Genomic DNA, 17087 nt, shown 5'->3' on the forward strand with positions numbered 1-17087 from the left:
GCCGTGTGACTGTGTGACTGTGTGACTGTGTGGCTGGTGCCTGGTGGCTGGTGGCTGGTGGCTGGCGGCTGGCCATGTGACTGTGTGGCTGTGTGGCTGGTGGCTGGTGGCTGGCCGTGTGGCTGGTGGCTGGTGGCTGGCGGCTGGCCGCATGACTGTGTGGCTGACCCCTGGTGTCCTCCTGTCCCTTTTCTTTCCTCCACTCTTCTCTGTGTCTTCTCTATTCATCCTCTCTGCCGGGCTCCGCCTACCCTTTTTCCGCCTAACTATTGGCCATCCAGCTCTCTGTTCCACCAATCAGGTGTTTTAGACAGGCAAAGCAACACAGCTTCACAGAGTTAAACAAGTGGGATGTAAAAGGATGCAACACATCTTTGCATCGTTAAGCCAATATTCCACAGCATAAAAGAATGTAACACATCTTTAACTACTATTCCACAGTAAGTTTGTCCTGTGGCATTGGTAAATACTTATCCGTGGAGGATGGTGGATGGACTGCAGGAGGATCATGGCGTTCAGTCAAAGCTAAGAACTTTAGAGCTCATATAAAGTCCCATGGAAGCACTTGTTAATCCTCCATGATGCTGAGGGTAGGTGTGATCTTGGTCACCCTCCCGATGACAGAAAGCTGAGGCTCAGAGGGGTCTGTGACTTGCCTGACACATGGCTACAGAGGTGAAAAGGGAGGTACCCTCCCATGTCTGGGTATTCCCAATAACCATGCTCTTCTTGTTAGGGAATTTAAGGGCCTGGGATTACCAGGGGCCAGAGGGTTCATCAGCAGACACAGGAGTTGAGAAATGTTGATGTCAGACTCTTGGAGAGATGGCAGTAGGTGGCCTGCTTTGGGGGAGAGAGTAGGTCTGGACAGCTACACTGCTAGCCTGGCTTGTTCCAGCAGAGAGAATAAGGGTCTTTCTAAGAAGGACACTGTCTAGCACAGAGCTGAGAAACACCCAAGGGAGGAAGCGAAGCCCACATTTCAAAGGTATTTTCAGCCAGTCTGGTGGTTCATTTAGCCCAAAAATATCTTAGTAATTTGAACTCTTTAAGAGAGTGTTATAAAAACAGAGTTCACACCCAGATGGTGGGAGTTGACCAGGAAAGGATCTAAAGAAAGAATCCAGAGTGTGGTCTGCAGTCTTGGCAAAAGACTCACGTTCCCCTTTGGGAAATGAAGATGTTTCTGAATTACAGGATCTCATTAAAGCATCTCAAAGTGACAGCCTTGATATTCCCATCCATCCCTTAGAAGATGTCATCGCTTCTCACACAGACAGACAAGTTTAAGTTGAGATGCATTTTACCTGTGGCATTTTCATCCTGGGTATTCATTCCTGCTAATGGCTCCAAATCAAGGACATAACCTTAGTGAGTGTTTCTAATGAGTCCTATAAACTCAGGTCCTAGGCTGGTAGTGCATTTGTAAAACAGGCTTCTGAGTTAGAGAGAGGAAGCAAGAAAGCTAGACACGGCTGTTTGAAGCTGGAACTGACCAGAGATCCAAGGCGTGAGTGGGTGAGTGAGTGGGTGAGTGGGTGGGTGAGTGGGTGAGTGAGTGAATGAGTGAGTGGGTGAGTGAGTGAGTGAGTGGGTGAGTGAGTGAGTGGGTGGGTGAGTGAGTGAGTGGGTGAGTGAGTGAGTGAGTGGGTGAGTGAGTGAGTGGGTAGGTGAGTGGGTGAGTGAGTGGGTGAGTGAGTGAGTGGGTGAGTGGGTGAGTGAGTGAGTGAATGAGTGAGTGAGTGGGTGAGTGAGTGGGTGAGTGGGTGAGTGAGTGGGTGAGTGAGTGGGTGAGTGAGTGGGTGAGTGAGTGAGTGAGTGGGTGAGTGAGTGGGTGAGTGAGTGGGTGAGTGAGTGGGTGAGTGAGTGAGTGGGTGAGTGGGTGAGTGAGTGGGTGAGTGAGTGAGTGAGTGGGTGAGTGAGTGAGTGGGTGAGTGGGTGAGTGAGTGAGTGAGTGGGTGAGTGAGTGGGTGAGTGAGTGAGTGGGTGAGTGAGTGAGTGGGTGAGTGAGTGGGTGAGTGAATAGGTGGGTGAGTGAGTGAGTGGGTGAGTGAGTGAATGAGTGAGTGAGTGAGTGTGTGAGTGAGTGGGTGAGTGAGTGGGTGAGTGAGTGGGTGAGTGAGTGAGTGAGTGGGTGAGTGAGTGAGTGGGTGAGTGAGTGAGTGGGTGAGTGAGTGAGTGAGTGGGTGAGTGAGTGTGTGAGTGAGTGAGTGGGTGAGTGAGTGAGTGGGTGGGTGGGTGGGTGAGTGAATGAGTGAGTGAGTGAGTGGGTGGGTGAGTGGGTGGGTGAGTGAGTGAATGAGTGAGTGAGTGGGTGAGTGAGTGGGTGAGTGGGTGAGTGAGTGAGTGAGTGGGTGAGTGAGTGAGTGGGTGAGTGAGTGAGTGGGTGGGTGAGTGAATGAGTGAGTGAGTGGGGGGAGTGAGCCAGTGAGTAGGAACAGCATGCCTATAAGTTCTGTAAGTGTAGACGGGCCCTGTTGAATGGATAGATAGTCACAGCCATCAGGACCCTCTTCCTTGAGAACTCAGCCCTTTGCCCTTATCCTCGTCATCCTGGGCCAGTCAGTTGATGGCTGTAGACTTGTCAAGGCTGGAATTCTGCTTAGTGTTTAACAGGACTTCTAGGTGTGCAGGAAAGGAAGAATCTGCTTGATGGATTGATTCCTTCGCCCTCTTCCTCCTTCTCCTTTGTCCTTCAGAATCATCGTAGATAAAAATGATTTCCCTCAGACCATTTCTTCCTGCTTCCTTTTTCCTTTATGATAACCACATGTGTTCATTGTTTTCCTAAAGGGTTCCAAAACAGTTAGATATTGTGAAAAGCAGAATTTCCCTTAACAATTCTTCTTGTTAACATCATCTTTAGGAACTGTGATGATTTGGATAAGAAATGTAACCCATAGTCTTGGGTGTTTGATCACTTGGATCTTAGTTAATAATGCTTGCTGTCAGCAGGTATTTTTGCTGGAAGAAGTGTGTCTCTAGGGGTGGGTTTTGAGACTATATAATTTTACCCTACTTCTGGCTTGTTCTCTCTGCTTTGCATTTATGCTGGAGATGCCATCTTTCAACTTCCTGCTCCTGCTTCTCTCTGATGATAGCTCTTATTGCTCTGGAATCTTAGACCAAGATACATAGCTTATTATAGTCAAGGTGTTTTGTCAGAGCAACATAAAAGTAACCCACAGGCACACATTATAATTTATATGTATGGATATGTGCATGCAGGTACAAAAAAAATAACAGCAAGTTCCTCCCCCATTGTCTTCATTCACCTAAAAATATGACTTCAATTGAATTTGTTGAGGACTTCTCTGAAAATAATACAGAACTCAACTGATTCCTGGAAATTAATTAACCTCTCTGGGTGACAGGTTTCCAGGGCCATCCCTGTAATCCTCCATTTCCAGGGTTCTTGAACACTTCCTGAGATACTCGACTGCACTTCCTGGGATTATGAGATATGCTAATGGGTGGCATGGGCAGTAGGCAGGCCACATCATTCAGGGTGCATTTTGAGGTCTTCTCTGTCTATAAGACAGCTGGCATCTTCTTACCCAGCAAGCATCGTCAGACCTTCTTACCTATATGGAAACTGAGGCCCTAGGGTAGCTCGGTTCAAGCCCTAAAGTTGGGTATCAAAAGGACCAGCACTGGGTGAGACTCACGCACCCATTAATCATGAACAAACGTGCACTCTTTGTCTGAGACCTGCACAAATACAGTGCAGATACTGAGAGCTCCACAATGTGATGGGGAAATGGTGCAGCCGTATCTGATGGAAACAGGAAAGGTCATACAGCCAGCACAGCTTCCGCAGCTGAGCTGCACAATGGCCGCCACACCGCCTTTGGTTGTGATCCCAGCATGTTGCGTGCTTGGGGGGGCTTTTAACATTTGTACAGTTTGGGAATGTCAGGTTGATGGAAAATTTCTTACGAGTCATTTATGCCTTCTCCCAGGAATATTGCTCCCAAGCTTCCCCAGAAACGTCCTGAATACGCTACCCCTTTTAGGGAGATATCCTTATCTACTTGAAGGTCTTTCTTACACCTTGGAGGTTGCGATGTGCATAAGGAAGTCAGAGATCTCCCTATGAGGCTGCAAGATCGTTTAAAACATCTGCCCCTGTACTTAATCAGGAACAAGATTATTGGAACAAACTGAACTTAAAAAGGTCACCAAGAATTGGTGGGTTAACTAAACACTGAGCCGAACTCTGGGAATCCAGTTGCTGAGAGGGAGGAGTGATGAGCAAAGGGGTCAAGACCAGGCTGCAGAAACCCACAGAATCAGCTGACCTGAATAAGGGGGAGCTTATGGACCCCAGATTGATAGCCTGGGAAACCAGCATAGGACCAATCCAGACCCCCTGAATGTGGGTGTTAGTTAGTTAGGTAGGTAGTCTATGGGGCCTCTGGTAATGGATCAGTATTTATTCCTAGTATACAAATGGACTTTGGGAGCCCATCCCACACAGAGGGATACTCTCTCAGCCTAGACATGTGGGGAATGGCCTAGGCCCTGCTCCAAATGCAATGACAGACTTTGGAGACACCCCCCCATGGAAGGCTTCACCCTCCCTGAGGAACAGAAAGGGGATGGGATGGGGGTTGGGAGGGAGGAGGGGAGGGAGAGGGAACTGGGATTGGCATGTAAACCAAGCTTGTTTCAGGAGTTGACAGCAACTCTTCCCACTATACACTAAGACAATTACACAACATATACAGCAACAAAGTTAGATTAGCTGCTTGCTTTTATCCTGCACAGGGACTTACATTTATGAGCAAAGAATGATGTTGAAAGATGATAAGAGAATGAAGTGTCAGGACCTCCCTTTCTTAGAAAAGTCAGCTCTCACAGAACCACTGTGGCATCTTATGAACAAGGAGCAAAATAATGCCATATTAGACATGGAAGCAAATTTTATAAAGAATATAAACATTAAATTGTGCCAGAGATTGAATGATAATTGCAGCAGCTTTGGCCTGAAGATTTTTCTGGGGCCCATTTGACAGTGGGCACTCTGGTCATTAATAGTTAATAATACACTGCTAGGGACATGGCAACCTCCCCAGGTTAGCTTGAGGATTTTCTATCTGTTTAGTGTCCTTGAAGCCCCAAAAGCTGGCAGTCTGAGAATGAGCTATTGTATACATCTAGATTCTTAAAAATTGGGTTATGGGACTGATGAGTAAAAATGCTTGTCAAAGACAACTGTTTATCAATGAAGATGGAACGTGAGGGAAAATGATTATAAATGTTAACTCTGTTCTGTCACAGTTTATCAATGATGATTAAACTTATGACCCCAGAGGTGCAAGAGAAAAATTAAACACAGGTCCAGAAAGAAAAGTGATATGATCTGTGTTTTGGAACAACTTGTTTCCTGAATTTCGTATAAATGATGAAGCATTCTGGCTGCTAATCAGTCAGGCTACCAGACTGCTGCTACCTGGCTTACTCCTTCCTTCTCCTTTCCTCCACTCTGGAACCCGAGGGCCCCCCCTATCAGGGAAATACAGTTTGTACCATTCTTAGGTATGCAAAGTTGTGTGAGAGTCTACAACTCTCCCAGAAACCAGTGAGTCTGGGAAAACTGGGTTTTGCCACATCTGAGGGAAGGCAGGCTATCTGGGGAAGGGGTCTTGGGTTATAATAACTGCCATGCCACGGACAGTACATGTCCTTTGTGGAAGGGTTTTGTTGCAATAGGGCCAAGGAACGCTTCAAAAATCGCACCACGCAACAGACCCCACACCAGAGATTTATTGGGGAGATGTGTGTGTGTACATGATGGCCGCCTCTGAACAGGGATGGAGAAATGCGAGGAACTAGGCCATGGTGGAGGGCCTTATGGGGGTATGGAGCACGCACATAGGGAAAATACACAGCGGCGAAGATGTTTAGGGGCTGTAGGCACTGAGTTGTTGAAGGCAAGGAGGGATTTCATCTTCTGTTTTAATCTCTCTCTATTCATCATCTTCCATTTTTAATCTCTATATATGATCTTCATTTTAATCTCTATACATCATCATCCTTTTTAAGGCCTAACCGCTTCAACTAAACTAGAAAATTTACTGATGAGCCCAGAAAACTGTTCTCACTATAAAGTAGTATTGCTTGGGGGAAATCTGGTCCCTCAAAACAAGTGTCGTGGAAACTTTCTTAGCACAGATAAGCCATTACCCCCGAGTTGGTACAAATTCACAACTAGCCAGGCAGCAAGGATAGATGGGGTTGGAGCAGGAGAATGCTGGGGAGAGAGGCAGAGAGCCCAGGAGACGCCGTGGTGTTGAAGGAGGAACATGCTGGATTATGGGTAAACCACAGTCTCATGGCAATACATAGATGAATAGAAATGGGTTAATAATTAAGACAGAGCTAGCCAGTAAGAAGCCGTAGCCATCGGCCAACAGTTTTATAATTAATCTAGCGTCTCTGTATTTTGGGGAGGGGGGGTAAGTGATTGTGGGACCAGCCAGGACAGAAACCTCCATCTTCATTCACCACCTGTACAGAATTGCCCCATGTCCTCAGCCATGCTGTCCCCTCTGTTATAACAAATACCCACAAAGAGTAAGGAAAAGGTAGTAGAAACATGAGCAGGGGTGTGAGGACCAAACCTGCTTCGCTGACTGCCTCTTTAGCGGCCATAATTACCAGCCAGCCGCCCTTTTCCATTGTATTGCTATGACTTCATCTCTCTGTGTAGTCTTCATTTTGTCAGTCCATTTCACACCACAGAATAAACTGACTGCTGACCTGCGTGGTAGCTGAAGGCACTTTATGTTTGAAGAGTCCATTTAAGGCTGAAGCAGGGGAAAGAATTAGAGGAGAGATTGATTGTCGATGGGCTTTTTGCAATCCCCGCTTTCCTAAAGCCGGACATTTCTCTCTCTCAGCTCCTGTTAACCTTTATTTAGAACCAAATAAATCACTCGGTTCAAAATTTATGCTCTACGCTAAGGTCTGCTAGTAAGAACTTGTCTTTCCACCAGATGTCGTTATTCAGTGTGTGAGAGCAGCACCCTCAAATAACCCTGTCTTACTGGGTGGCCTCTCAATGCCCCCATGTCCTCGGTGGGTTGATTGGGTAGCAGGGTCTGTGGTCACCCAGCTCATCTCTGCCCACCTGTCCCAGACATGTGACTCACCTTCTCTGTTGGCTTCTACTCGTCTTGCAGTAGGGTCAAGTAAATGGTGTAGATTACAGGTTTCTGTTTTGTTTTGTTTGGAACCGGGTCTCTGTAGCTTTGGAGCCTGTCCTGGAACTCACTCTGTAGACCAGGCTGGCCTTGAACTCACAGAGATCTACCCTCCTCTGCCTCCCGGGTGCTGGGATCAAAGGTATGTGCCACCACCATCCATTGATTTTGGATTTTTTTATTATTCTTGCTGAACTCCCCAGTCTGCTACCTGTAAGGAGTACGGTTTTTCTTGCCTGCCGCTGCTGGTCTTGTCCCAGCCCCAAATAATGCACAGAGACTCTGTATTTGATACAATGTTATTGGCCAGGTACTAGTTTCTTATTGGCTAGCTCTGCCTTAGTTATTAACCCATTTGTGTTAATCTATGTATGTCCACGTGTTCTTCTTACCGGAGCCGGCTGCCGCATACTGCTCTCTCCAGACTCTCCATCTTGACTCCCCTTCCTACTTCCTATTTCCTCCTTGTCTCTTAGTCCCTCCTATCTTCTTTTCCTATTGGCCAACAGTGCTTTATTATTAACCAGTATGAGAAACATATATACATAATGGCATCTCCCATCAGCTACCACTTTATGTATTTACACACACACACACACACACACACACACACACACACACACACACACACACGGGTTATTCCTAAGGCCCTAACATGCCCTTAATGAGGACATCATGCCTTCTGGAGCACTGGGGTAGAGAGAGACATTGAAAATGTGATGTTCAGTGTTTTTCTTCTTCTAGGCAAGGGCATGCAGAAATGGCTCCCAGAGTAGCAGAAACCGGAAGGGCAGCAACTCGTGATGACAATGGGTATTAGGGTTTGCTGGCCACTTCTGGAGGGGATCAACTGCCTTATGTCTGGGAACCAGGAACTAGACAGAGAGGTGTGGATAGCAACGCAGACAGTGTATGCAAAGAAGACATACTTCCAAGAAAGGAATCAGGCTGGGGCAGGGGGAAAGGTCGTGGTCTCCAATGACTGCCATGCAGAGCAGGGGTTTTTATAATCGGCTTTTGAGCTTATTTGCATACTGTGGGCTTTCTTGGGCTTGGTATTCTACATGTAATTCAACTTAGAACTTCATGCATCACATGTCCCTTTGGCATTTTAAATCTTTACCCAGGAGTGTGTGTTTTAGTATTATAATGAGCCATAGGTCACCTTCGGACACACTGGAGTGTCTCTGTGTATATGAGCCTGCGCCAGGGATTTACATGGCAGAGGGTAGGGGATTTCTACTCTTCCTGGTTGGGTTCTTTCGTATCGAATTTTGCAGGCTTTGCTCAAGGCCTTCCAGACTTCACTCTCTGCCCTTTCCTGCCTCACATGAGTGCTGCTGGGAGAGCTGGAGACTGTTTTTTGCCCCCTTTCATCTCCTGCCCAGCTGGCAAACTCCTGTGTTCATATTCCCCCCCCCCCCCCCCGGAATTCTAGAAGCACCGGGGTGGGTCCAGAAGCCTCAGGCATAAGTAAAGTGTGCACCTATGGGAGATTTAATCACGTTTTCCTACCTGGTGCTGGAGAACTCTTGTCTGTTGCACAGCTTCAGAGACATGGCAGCATGTTCTACCCTGTTCTGAGTGGGAAAACGAAAGAATGGGTAAGGAATGGCATAGAGTTGGGCCTCACGAGACACAGGCTTGTTCGGGCAGGGCTGGGTACTTGAGAAAAGACAGACAGGGAGAACGTTAAGGACTATGCTCACTGACACAAATCTTGGGGACATAGCCCCTGGTTTATTCCCCCGTAGATGAAAAGGCCACAGCAAAGAGACTCTGAACTTTCCAGTTTGTTTTCCACTCTGGAGGGAAAAGTCAAAGTTTAAAACATGTTTTTAATCCTTAAAGGAACCTGGGGCATCCCTCTGTTTTATTTGTTGTCAACTTGACCCTCGACAAAGTCTGGATCGAGACCTTAGTTATGAACATGGAACCAATGTGCTTAAATACTAGACATAGGAATGAATCTCAACATGGCCTCTGAGCCATCTCTTTCTCTGGAGGCTCTCAATTCAGAACTAGCCCCACCTGTTTGTGTACACATTCTGGGTCAGCAGAGACTTTGGGGCATTGGTAAGATTCAGTGTTTGTCCAGGCGCAAGAGCATCTTACCCAATGGCCTCTACCACATTTAGTGACAGTGCACAAATAGCACAACCTCTGTCCCTTGACATTTGGGTGAGCAAGCTAAGTAGAAAATGTTGCAGCTTCATGTAACAAACAAGCCCTGAAGAGCCCTCAGCAAAACTGAAAACGAAAGGCCAGTTGTTCATGGCCAGCACCCACTCCAGCAGCATCCGCTGCCTTCTTTTCCATCCTACCTGGCCATTCCAGGCCGCCAATGGATTTTCTATTCCCAGAACAGTTACAGTGTTACTATTCTGTTGTCCTTTGCTCCTCGCCTCCAATGCACAGGACAGAACTGAGGGTCTCAGAACCAGAGAAAGGAACCCTGCAGTGTGAAATGCATACCCCCTTCGGATTCTCTTTTCCTGTTGTTCCCAGGACAGGCTTTTGAAGCATAAGATAAACCAACCCTTTCTCTCTTGCAAAATGTGAAATGATTGCTTTTAATGCGACAACTCCACAAATTGACTTTACGCACTCTGCTTTTGCTTCTCTGGTTACTTACATCCCAAATGAGTCTCAAAACCAGAATGAAACGCAGAGAGATGGGACTGTGAGGAGGGACTACCATTAAAGCAGGGGCCACCAAAGACGCCTCAAGACATTCTAGAGTAGTGTCTCCAGTAAGCCTAGCATTCCGCAACACATCTCTCTGCCTGTTACAATTCCGTTATTAGCTGTTTGAAACCAAGCTCGTGGTCTCATTGAGAAGAGCTGTGCTTAACTTTAGTGTCTGGTTGACACAGCATCCATGCATGTTTCGGGATCTGAAATAGCCACTGTTTGTGGGTCGGATTGTTATTTTAGGCTTCGTACATATTAATGTTTATATTCTAATTTTTATTTTATTTTCTGTGCATTGGTGTTTTGCTTGCATGTGTGTCTGTGTGAGGGTCACTGGTCCCCTAGAACTAGAGTTACAGACAACTGAAGTTGTGAGCCATGTGGGTGTTGGGAATTGAACCCTGGACCTCTGGAAGAGAAGCCAGCGCTCTTAACCACTGAGTCATCTCTCCAGCCCATGTTTATACTTTGAGAAAACTTTAGAATGCCCACTCATTAATGGACATTTATGTTTGCCTTTTATCTTACCAGTGTTTTGAATTAACTAGCCATGTTTTATTTCACTAAATGCTTTAGTGATATCTTGCCCTGTTTGTCTTTGCTCACACTTTTAGCACAAACATACTTCTGGATGATGAGTTCCAGCCCAAACTAACTGATTTTGCCATGGCATGCTTCCGACCCCACCTAGAACATCAGAGTGCTACCATACACATGACTGGCAGTGGCAGGAAACATCTATGGTACATGCCTGAAGAATACATCAGACAGGGAAGACTTTCCATTAAAACCGATGTCTACAGCTTTGGAATTGTGAGTGTCACCTACTGGGCTAGCTAAGGAAGAGAATTCACTGCCAAGATGATGCTAAATGCTCAGAGAAGTGGTTCTCAACCTGTGGGTCGCAACCCCTCTGGAGTCAAACGACCCTTTCACAGGGTTACATATCAGATACCCCGCACGTTCAATATTTACATCATGATTCATAACAGTAGCAACGTTACAATCATGAAGTAGCAACAAAATAATTTTATGGCGGGGGGTGGGGTGGGGTGGCGGTCAACACAACATGAGGAACTGTATTAAAGGGTCACAGCCTTAGGAAGGTTGACAGCCAGTGGCTTGGAGAAAACATTTTAAGAGTTTTAACTTTTATACCTATTGATTTTCTGTTACCATTCCAATACATGAATTTCCCCTAATCTATGAAGTAATAAAATACAAGAGCATTAATCCGAATGAAATCCATTGCCGTGTTCATACTGTGCATGTTCTCAGCCTGCGTGGCTGACTTTGTGTGTGTCCCTTACAGGTGATCATGGAAGTTTTGACAGGCTGTAAAGTGGTGCTGGACGACCCCAGACATGTTCAGCTGGTAAGAACTGCTCTCTCGCCGGCACCGTTTGCCAATTAGCTGTCTGATGGTGTTCCAAGAAATAAGTGTGTCTTCTCCTCGTCCTAGCGGGATCTCCTCGTGGAACTGATGGAGAACAGAGACCTCAATTCGTGTCTCTCGTTTCTAGACCGGAAAATACACCCCTGTCCTAGAAACTTCTCTGCCAAGCTCTTCTCTCTGGCGGGACAGTGTGCGGCAACTCGGGCAAAATTAAGACCTACAATGGATGAGGTAAGGTATGCAAGGTTTTATTTAAAAAAATGAGCCGTGGAAAATCCAATAAAAAGTAGTTAGAAGGTGGTATTTTATTCAACACCTGTTAACCTATCTGGCCCATTAGAAAGCATACATTTGCTTTCTGTGTTTTAAAAATATATTGATTTGTCATATATGCAATGTATTCATGTATAACCCAATACTAATGCCCATGTTGTGTATTTTGGGGATACACAGCAGTCAAGGCGTGGTGACTGTTCCAAGCTTGAATAGACACGATTCTTTGACCCGGTAGACAGGTGTGATGACAGTCAGAATCCTAGGATGACTGGAAGGGTAGAGTCAGAACAGAGTGAGGTCAGCAGTCTGGGGCAACCAGGTCTTTGCTGAGGGCAACAGTTAGCTGTGGTTGAGCGTAGACAGCAGGATGGATGGCAGGACATCCTCTCAAGAGACACTCAGAGGTCATCACCCTTAGCGGTAAGACTCTGGGCAGCCCAGCACCATGGAAGTGAGATGACGTAAAGGAGAGCTAGTGTGTTTAAAACTGCAAACAGAAGCTTCTAGGTGATACGGGGGCATTTATTCTATTCTCGGAGTTGGGTTTTATCCCAACTCTGCTGTAGAGATGTGGGAGATGTAAGAACCTGGCCTGGGACCCAGGGAAACAGAGGAGGCCTGACATGGCTCTCAGTGTAGAACCCTGACCCACCAGCAGTGTTGTAGGACAAACTTGAGATCCAGGATGAGGGTACAGCATCAAAGCTTTGCCTTTCTAGATAGTTGTATGGATTTCCCTTTGCTCCTCAGCTTTACCATAAAACCAGAATAATGCCATTTGTGGAGATGAAATATATAAAGAAACAAACACTTGGTAAATGCTGGAGATATCCATAATTTTAGGGAGAGGGAGAATGAGGATGAATATATTAGGTCATTGGTTTGCAAATCTAGCTGCATGTTCAAATCCTGTATGAAGCTGTTTAAATACCCTGGGTTCTCCCCCAACACACACACATTTTAGTGACCTTCTCTTGGTTGGGGATAAGAGATTCATATTTTTAGACCCTCTTCGATCCCGGCATTTGGGAACTAGAGGTCATGTCGCTGTTGAAGTACTCTGTGAGAATCCTTATTTTAATGTGGTCGAAAATGCAGGAAGACTCTGACAGCCAGAGTGAGGTGGTGGCCAGTTCATGTCTGAGGTCAGCTGTCTTGTGTGTCCTTTCTTTCACACCTTCTTTCAAGTCACTTGATGTGCCTCTCGAAATAAAGGAGCCTCACCACTATCTGATGTCCTTTCTAATGCAAAATTCTGGGTTTGTGCTAGATTTCTTTCTTTTTTTTTAATTTTACTTATTTAATTTCCTAACTATGAAAACGAGAGAATTTCTTTACTAGGCACAGAGGAAACCATCAAAGCGAGTGTCACTCAAGCTTCCCTTCACGTTTCTTTCCTTGCCAATCAGGTCCTGAACGCTCTGGAGAGCATGCAGTCCAGCTTGTATTTTGCAGAAGACCCCCCCACATCTCTGAAGTCCTTCAGATGTCCTTCACCTCTGTTCTTGGACAACATTCCAAGTATCCCAGTAGAAGATGATGAAAACCAGAGTAATCACGCAGTGCCTCAGGAAGAGGTTTTGAGGACAGACAGAGTGCCGCGGAAAATCCCCTTTGAGTGCAGTCAGTCTGAGGTTACCTTTCTGGGCTTGGACAGAAACTCAGGGGGCGATAGAAGTGAAGCTGCTTGCCATGTCCCCAGTTACTCTTGTGAAGAATGTTGGACCCCGCAGCCTGGAGCAGCATCCCAGGACTTAAGACCTACTGAGGTCACATTGGGCTCCTCTTGGGAAGTGCCAGGCCATTCTTGTGGAGGCAAGCCAGTGGAGAAGAGGTGCCCTCTGGACTCTTCTGCAGTGAGTACGAACAATCCGAAAAGCACCAGAAGATGAAGAAAATTAAAAAAAAAAAGCAAATGTCGCTGAAGGCACCTGGACGAAGAATGTCACCATGAAAGAACACACAAGGCCAGGGGAACTACTGATGCGAGTTTGTATAGCACAACAGCAGCCAGGGAGTTCTGTTCCTTCCTTTCCATTCGCCCAAGCAGAACGACTCAAGGAAATGTGTTATCGAGGGATGTAGGTGGACTTGGCTGTCCTGCCAGCCACTCCCAAACAACCACACGGAGACTTAATATTGATTATGAATGCTTGGCCAATGGCTCAGGCCTGTTGCTGGCTAACTCTCACATTTTAAAATTAACCTATATTTCTTATCTACCTTCTGCCATGTGGGGTACCTTCTTTCAACGTCGCACATCCACCTTGCTTCTCTCTGCGTCTGCTCGAGACTCCCTTCTTCTTCCCATCATCCTCTGAGTCTGGCTGTCCTGCCTATACTGCCTGCCTAGCTACCTGCCAGTCAGTTCTTTTATTAAACCAATCAGAAGGCGCCTTGTCAAAGACACATCTTCATGGTGTACAAAAACAAATTATACCGCATAACAGGGTGACTGCCTCTCAGTCATACTCAAGCTAAATTAGAGCCATTCAGAGTTATCCAAGACCCTGGGTTCTGACAATCAGAGCCAAATGAAGAATGGCAGGATCCTCAAGTCTCTATTACCACCCCACTGAGTCTTCAGTTGGTAAGCCGAGAACCACCCACATCCCAGAACGAGGCACTATCCCCTCTACCAGCCCATCCTCAAGGACTCAATGCCAGAAGCCATGTCATTACCAGCTCCAAATGCAACACATTTCCACTGTCACCTCTAGTGGCAAGTTCTCCCAAAGCCCATGCTCCATATCCTTTATAAAGCCCTAGCCTTCATGGTCTGTTCCTTTTTTTTCCATCCTCAGAGGTAGCCTTTTGTATTGCCCCCCATCTCCTCCCACCCACCAAATCTCTTACATGAGACCTGTTGCATGGTGTGCCTTTGTGGCATGCCATGGTCTTCCCATCACTACGAAAAACAAACACCAAAACTATCAGTGCTCATCCTTATAATAAGACCAGTCCATTGGATCCCGTTGGCTTCCCTTGGTCACAGGAATTGCTGGAAACGCTGTAGGAAATGTCTAATTTATAAATACTAATGGATGCATTTTCAAAGAGCTGTCTTTTCACAGTGATTGGCAGTTCCTAATCTTTTGTTCACCACTGGTTAACCTGCCTGCCTGGAAGGGAGTGGAGTTCACTCTTGCTCAGTCATGTTCTGTAGAGAGAGTAAATTCCTCCAGTCAAAAGCCTGCATCCATGTATCTAAACTCTTAGGAGAGTTTCTCATGATAATCCAATTGTTATAGAAATCACATTTAAAAATTACAGTATGTTGTTGTTTTACTAACTCCAAGACCAGCTACATCCTCAGTAGAATGTGCAAAATTTTTTATCAAGTCATTTTGGGTCCTGGGGAAAGAACTGACCCCAAGACACTGGGTAGCCTCTTTCAGGATAACTTTTCTTCCTGTTGCTCCTGGAAGCCCCCTTTAAACACCTAGCTCAAGTGTGGGTTCTACAAAGCAACCCTTCCCTTGTCCCCCAACTCCTCTGACTCTCCTCCGCCACCAGCACACCTTCAGCCTCTCTAATCCACAAGCAGAGAGGACTCACTGCATAAACTCCCTCAGCAATTGTTGCTCACTCAGAATGAGTTAGGGGTTTAGGGTTAGGGTTAGGATTTTTGTGACTAAGCGGTAGTTGATTTTGTCAGAACCCTTTAATGCACTTCATTAAGACCTGTGCTGGCCTTAATGATGGGTATCATCATTAAGTTTTACTAACAGCTAAGTGAGAAGATCTTCCAACATAGAGTTATCCATTCCTCAGACTTGTTCTCCGCTATCCATTCCCTGTTGTCATAAAATTTTTAATTTGCTAGATTTAGTAAATTGTAGGCTGAAGTTATCAGCGGGAAATACAGTTTGTAACAGTGCAGGCAGGCTGGGGGTTCGTACTGTGCTTCTGCGCTGCAGGTAGTATGAGGTTTGGAAAGATGCTGATGTAGCTGATGGAGACAGACAGTGGGACATTAACTACACAGGGAAGATGCAAGCTAAACTCCCAGGAAAATAACCAGCTCTAAGGAGCTGTCTGGAGGGACCATTTTGTGGACATAAGTGACCCAGGATGTGTATGACCAAGGCTCTTCCTAGCTAAGAGATAAATGCTTTCTAGTTTTAGAGGGTGTAACACGGCCAAAAATTATATGGTTTCAATAGCAAATTAATGTGGTACTGCAACTTTGTAAAAGGGGAAAGATTTATAGGATCTCAAGAGAAACGAGTATGTCATTGCAACTTTGTAACAGTGTAGTATGTCATTGCAACTTTGTAACAGTATAGTGTGGAAGGGAAATATCCACTAAGATGTCCTCAGGAGAGGAATTGGGAGAACGGAATTCATAAATACCATGTAAGTGGAACCAGTTCCAATAGTGTGTCAAGTCAGGGAATGAATAAATCATCTCTTGGTAATCCTGCTACTGATGATAATTGCATGTCATTCTGAAAGTGGACAGCTAATTACAGTGGGACCTGCCAGGCTATCAGACACCAAATCTTGTCATGTTTCTCTTTTATGATTCTGACTTAAGACTTTTAAAAAGAGCTGCACCAACTTCAGCCTAGAGTAAATAGTAAACTCTGACCTTTGACGGCTTCCATCTTAGTTTGCGACAGGGAGTGGCTATGGAGCCAGTATGCCTGCTTATATTAATTCCCTGCTGACAGTGGTGAGGCTGTTGACTGAGGCAGGAGGCAGAGCAACCGTCGGCATTTTCATCATGCGTTTGTCGAGCACTTTGAAGACAGGAAAATAATTTATGTGTTTACGAATGGCCTATACCGTCGATTAAAAAGCATTTCCCGAATAAAAAGTAATCACAGTATTTTAAAAGGCCTCTGCACCTTTCTCCTTACCCCACATCCTAGCACTATCATTCCGGGGTTAATAATCATTTGAATGGACTAAATAGCACCACGCATTGCCTCATGGTTAAAGGGTCTCACTGAGGACCCATAGTAATGGTTAAAGGGTCTCACTGAGGACCTACGGGCCCTCCCCCTCCTGTTCTAAGTTTCTCTTTGCCTGAGTTGAGCTTTGCATTTGTGTGTGCCTCCTAAGGAAACAGAACACCTTCAGTATTCCAGACAGGAAGTATGAACTTGCCCTGGAATTAATGATGACTCCGGGAGCCATTTCCACTTTTAGGGATGAAGGAGAAAACGCAGAGCTAAGATCCACGGACTACTTTGTTACTGCAAACCTGCTGCTGATGCTTCCAAAGATTTCTTCTGAGGAGGGAGCAAGAGTTGACCTGATTTTTTTTTTTTTAAATGTGGCTGCTGTCACTGTTAGGGCTTGTCTTGAAGTAGAAAGAGAGAAGGGATCTCCTTCTTCTCCACGTTCTTAAAGAGAAGTTGGCTGACAGGTTCATGGCAGAAATAGAATTCTTCCCTAAACTATGAAAGAAAACAGTAACAAGAATGATTGGAGTTGTGGTGTCTTGCCTTGACCCTGGGAAAAGACCATAGCCTAATTCAATTATAATTAAAGGATTTATTGAT

The 17087-nt window shown here is 45.7% G+C and overlaps 1 protein-coding gene across 1 annotated transcript in view; it reads left to right on the plus strand.

The window, feature by feature from the left end:
• Irak3 (interleukin 1 receptor associated kinase 3) overlaps positions 1-16384 on the plus strand; it is a 53150-nt gene extending 36766 nt beyond the window's left edge. The window contains 5 exon segments of the mRNA XM_051176180.1: positions 10517-10715; positions 11215-11277; positions 11365-11529; positions 12984-13410; positions 13413-16384. Of these exon segments, the coding sequence (XP_051032137.1) occupies positions 10517-10715; positions 11215-11277; positions 11365-11529; positions 12984-13410; positions 13413-13528 (970 nt within the window). The 3' untranslated portion in view covers positions 13529-16384.
• The last annotated feature ends 703 nt before the right edge of the window (positions 16385-17087 follow it).

This window comes from Phodopus roborovskii, unplaced genomic scaffold (genome assembly GCF_943737965.1).
Source record: "Phodopus roborovskii unplaced genomic scaffold, PHOROB, whole genome shotgun sequence".
NCBI lineage: Eukaryota > Metazoa > Chordata > Mammalia > Rodentia > Cricetidae > Phodopus > Phodopus roborovskii.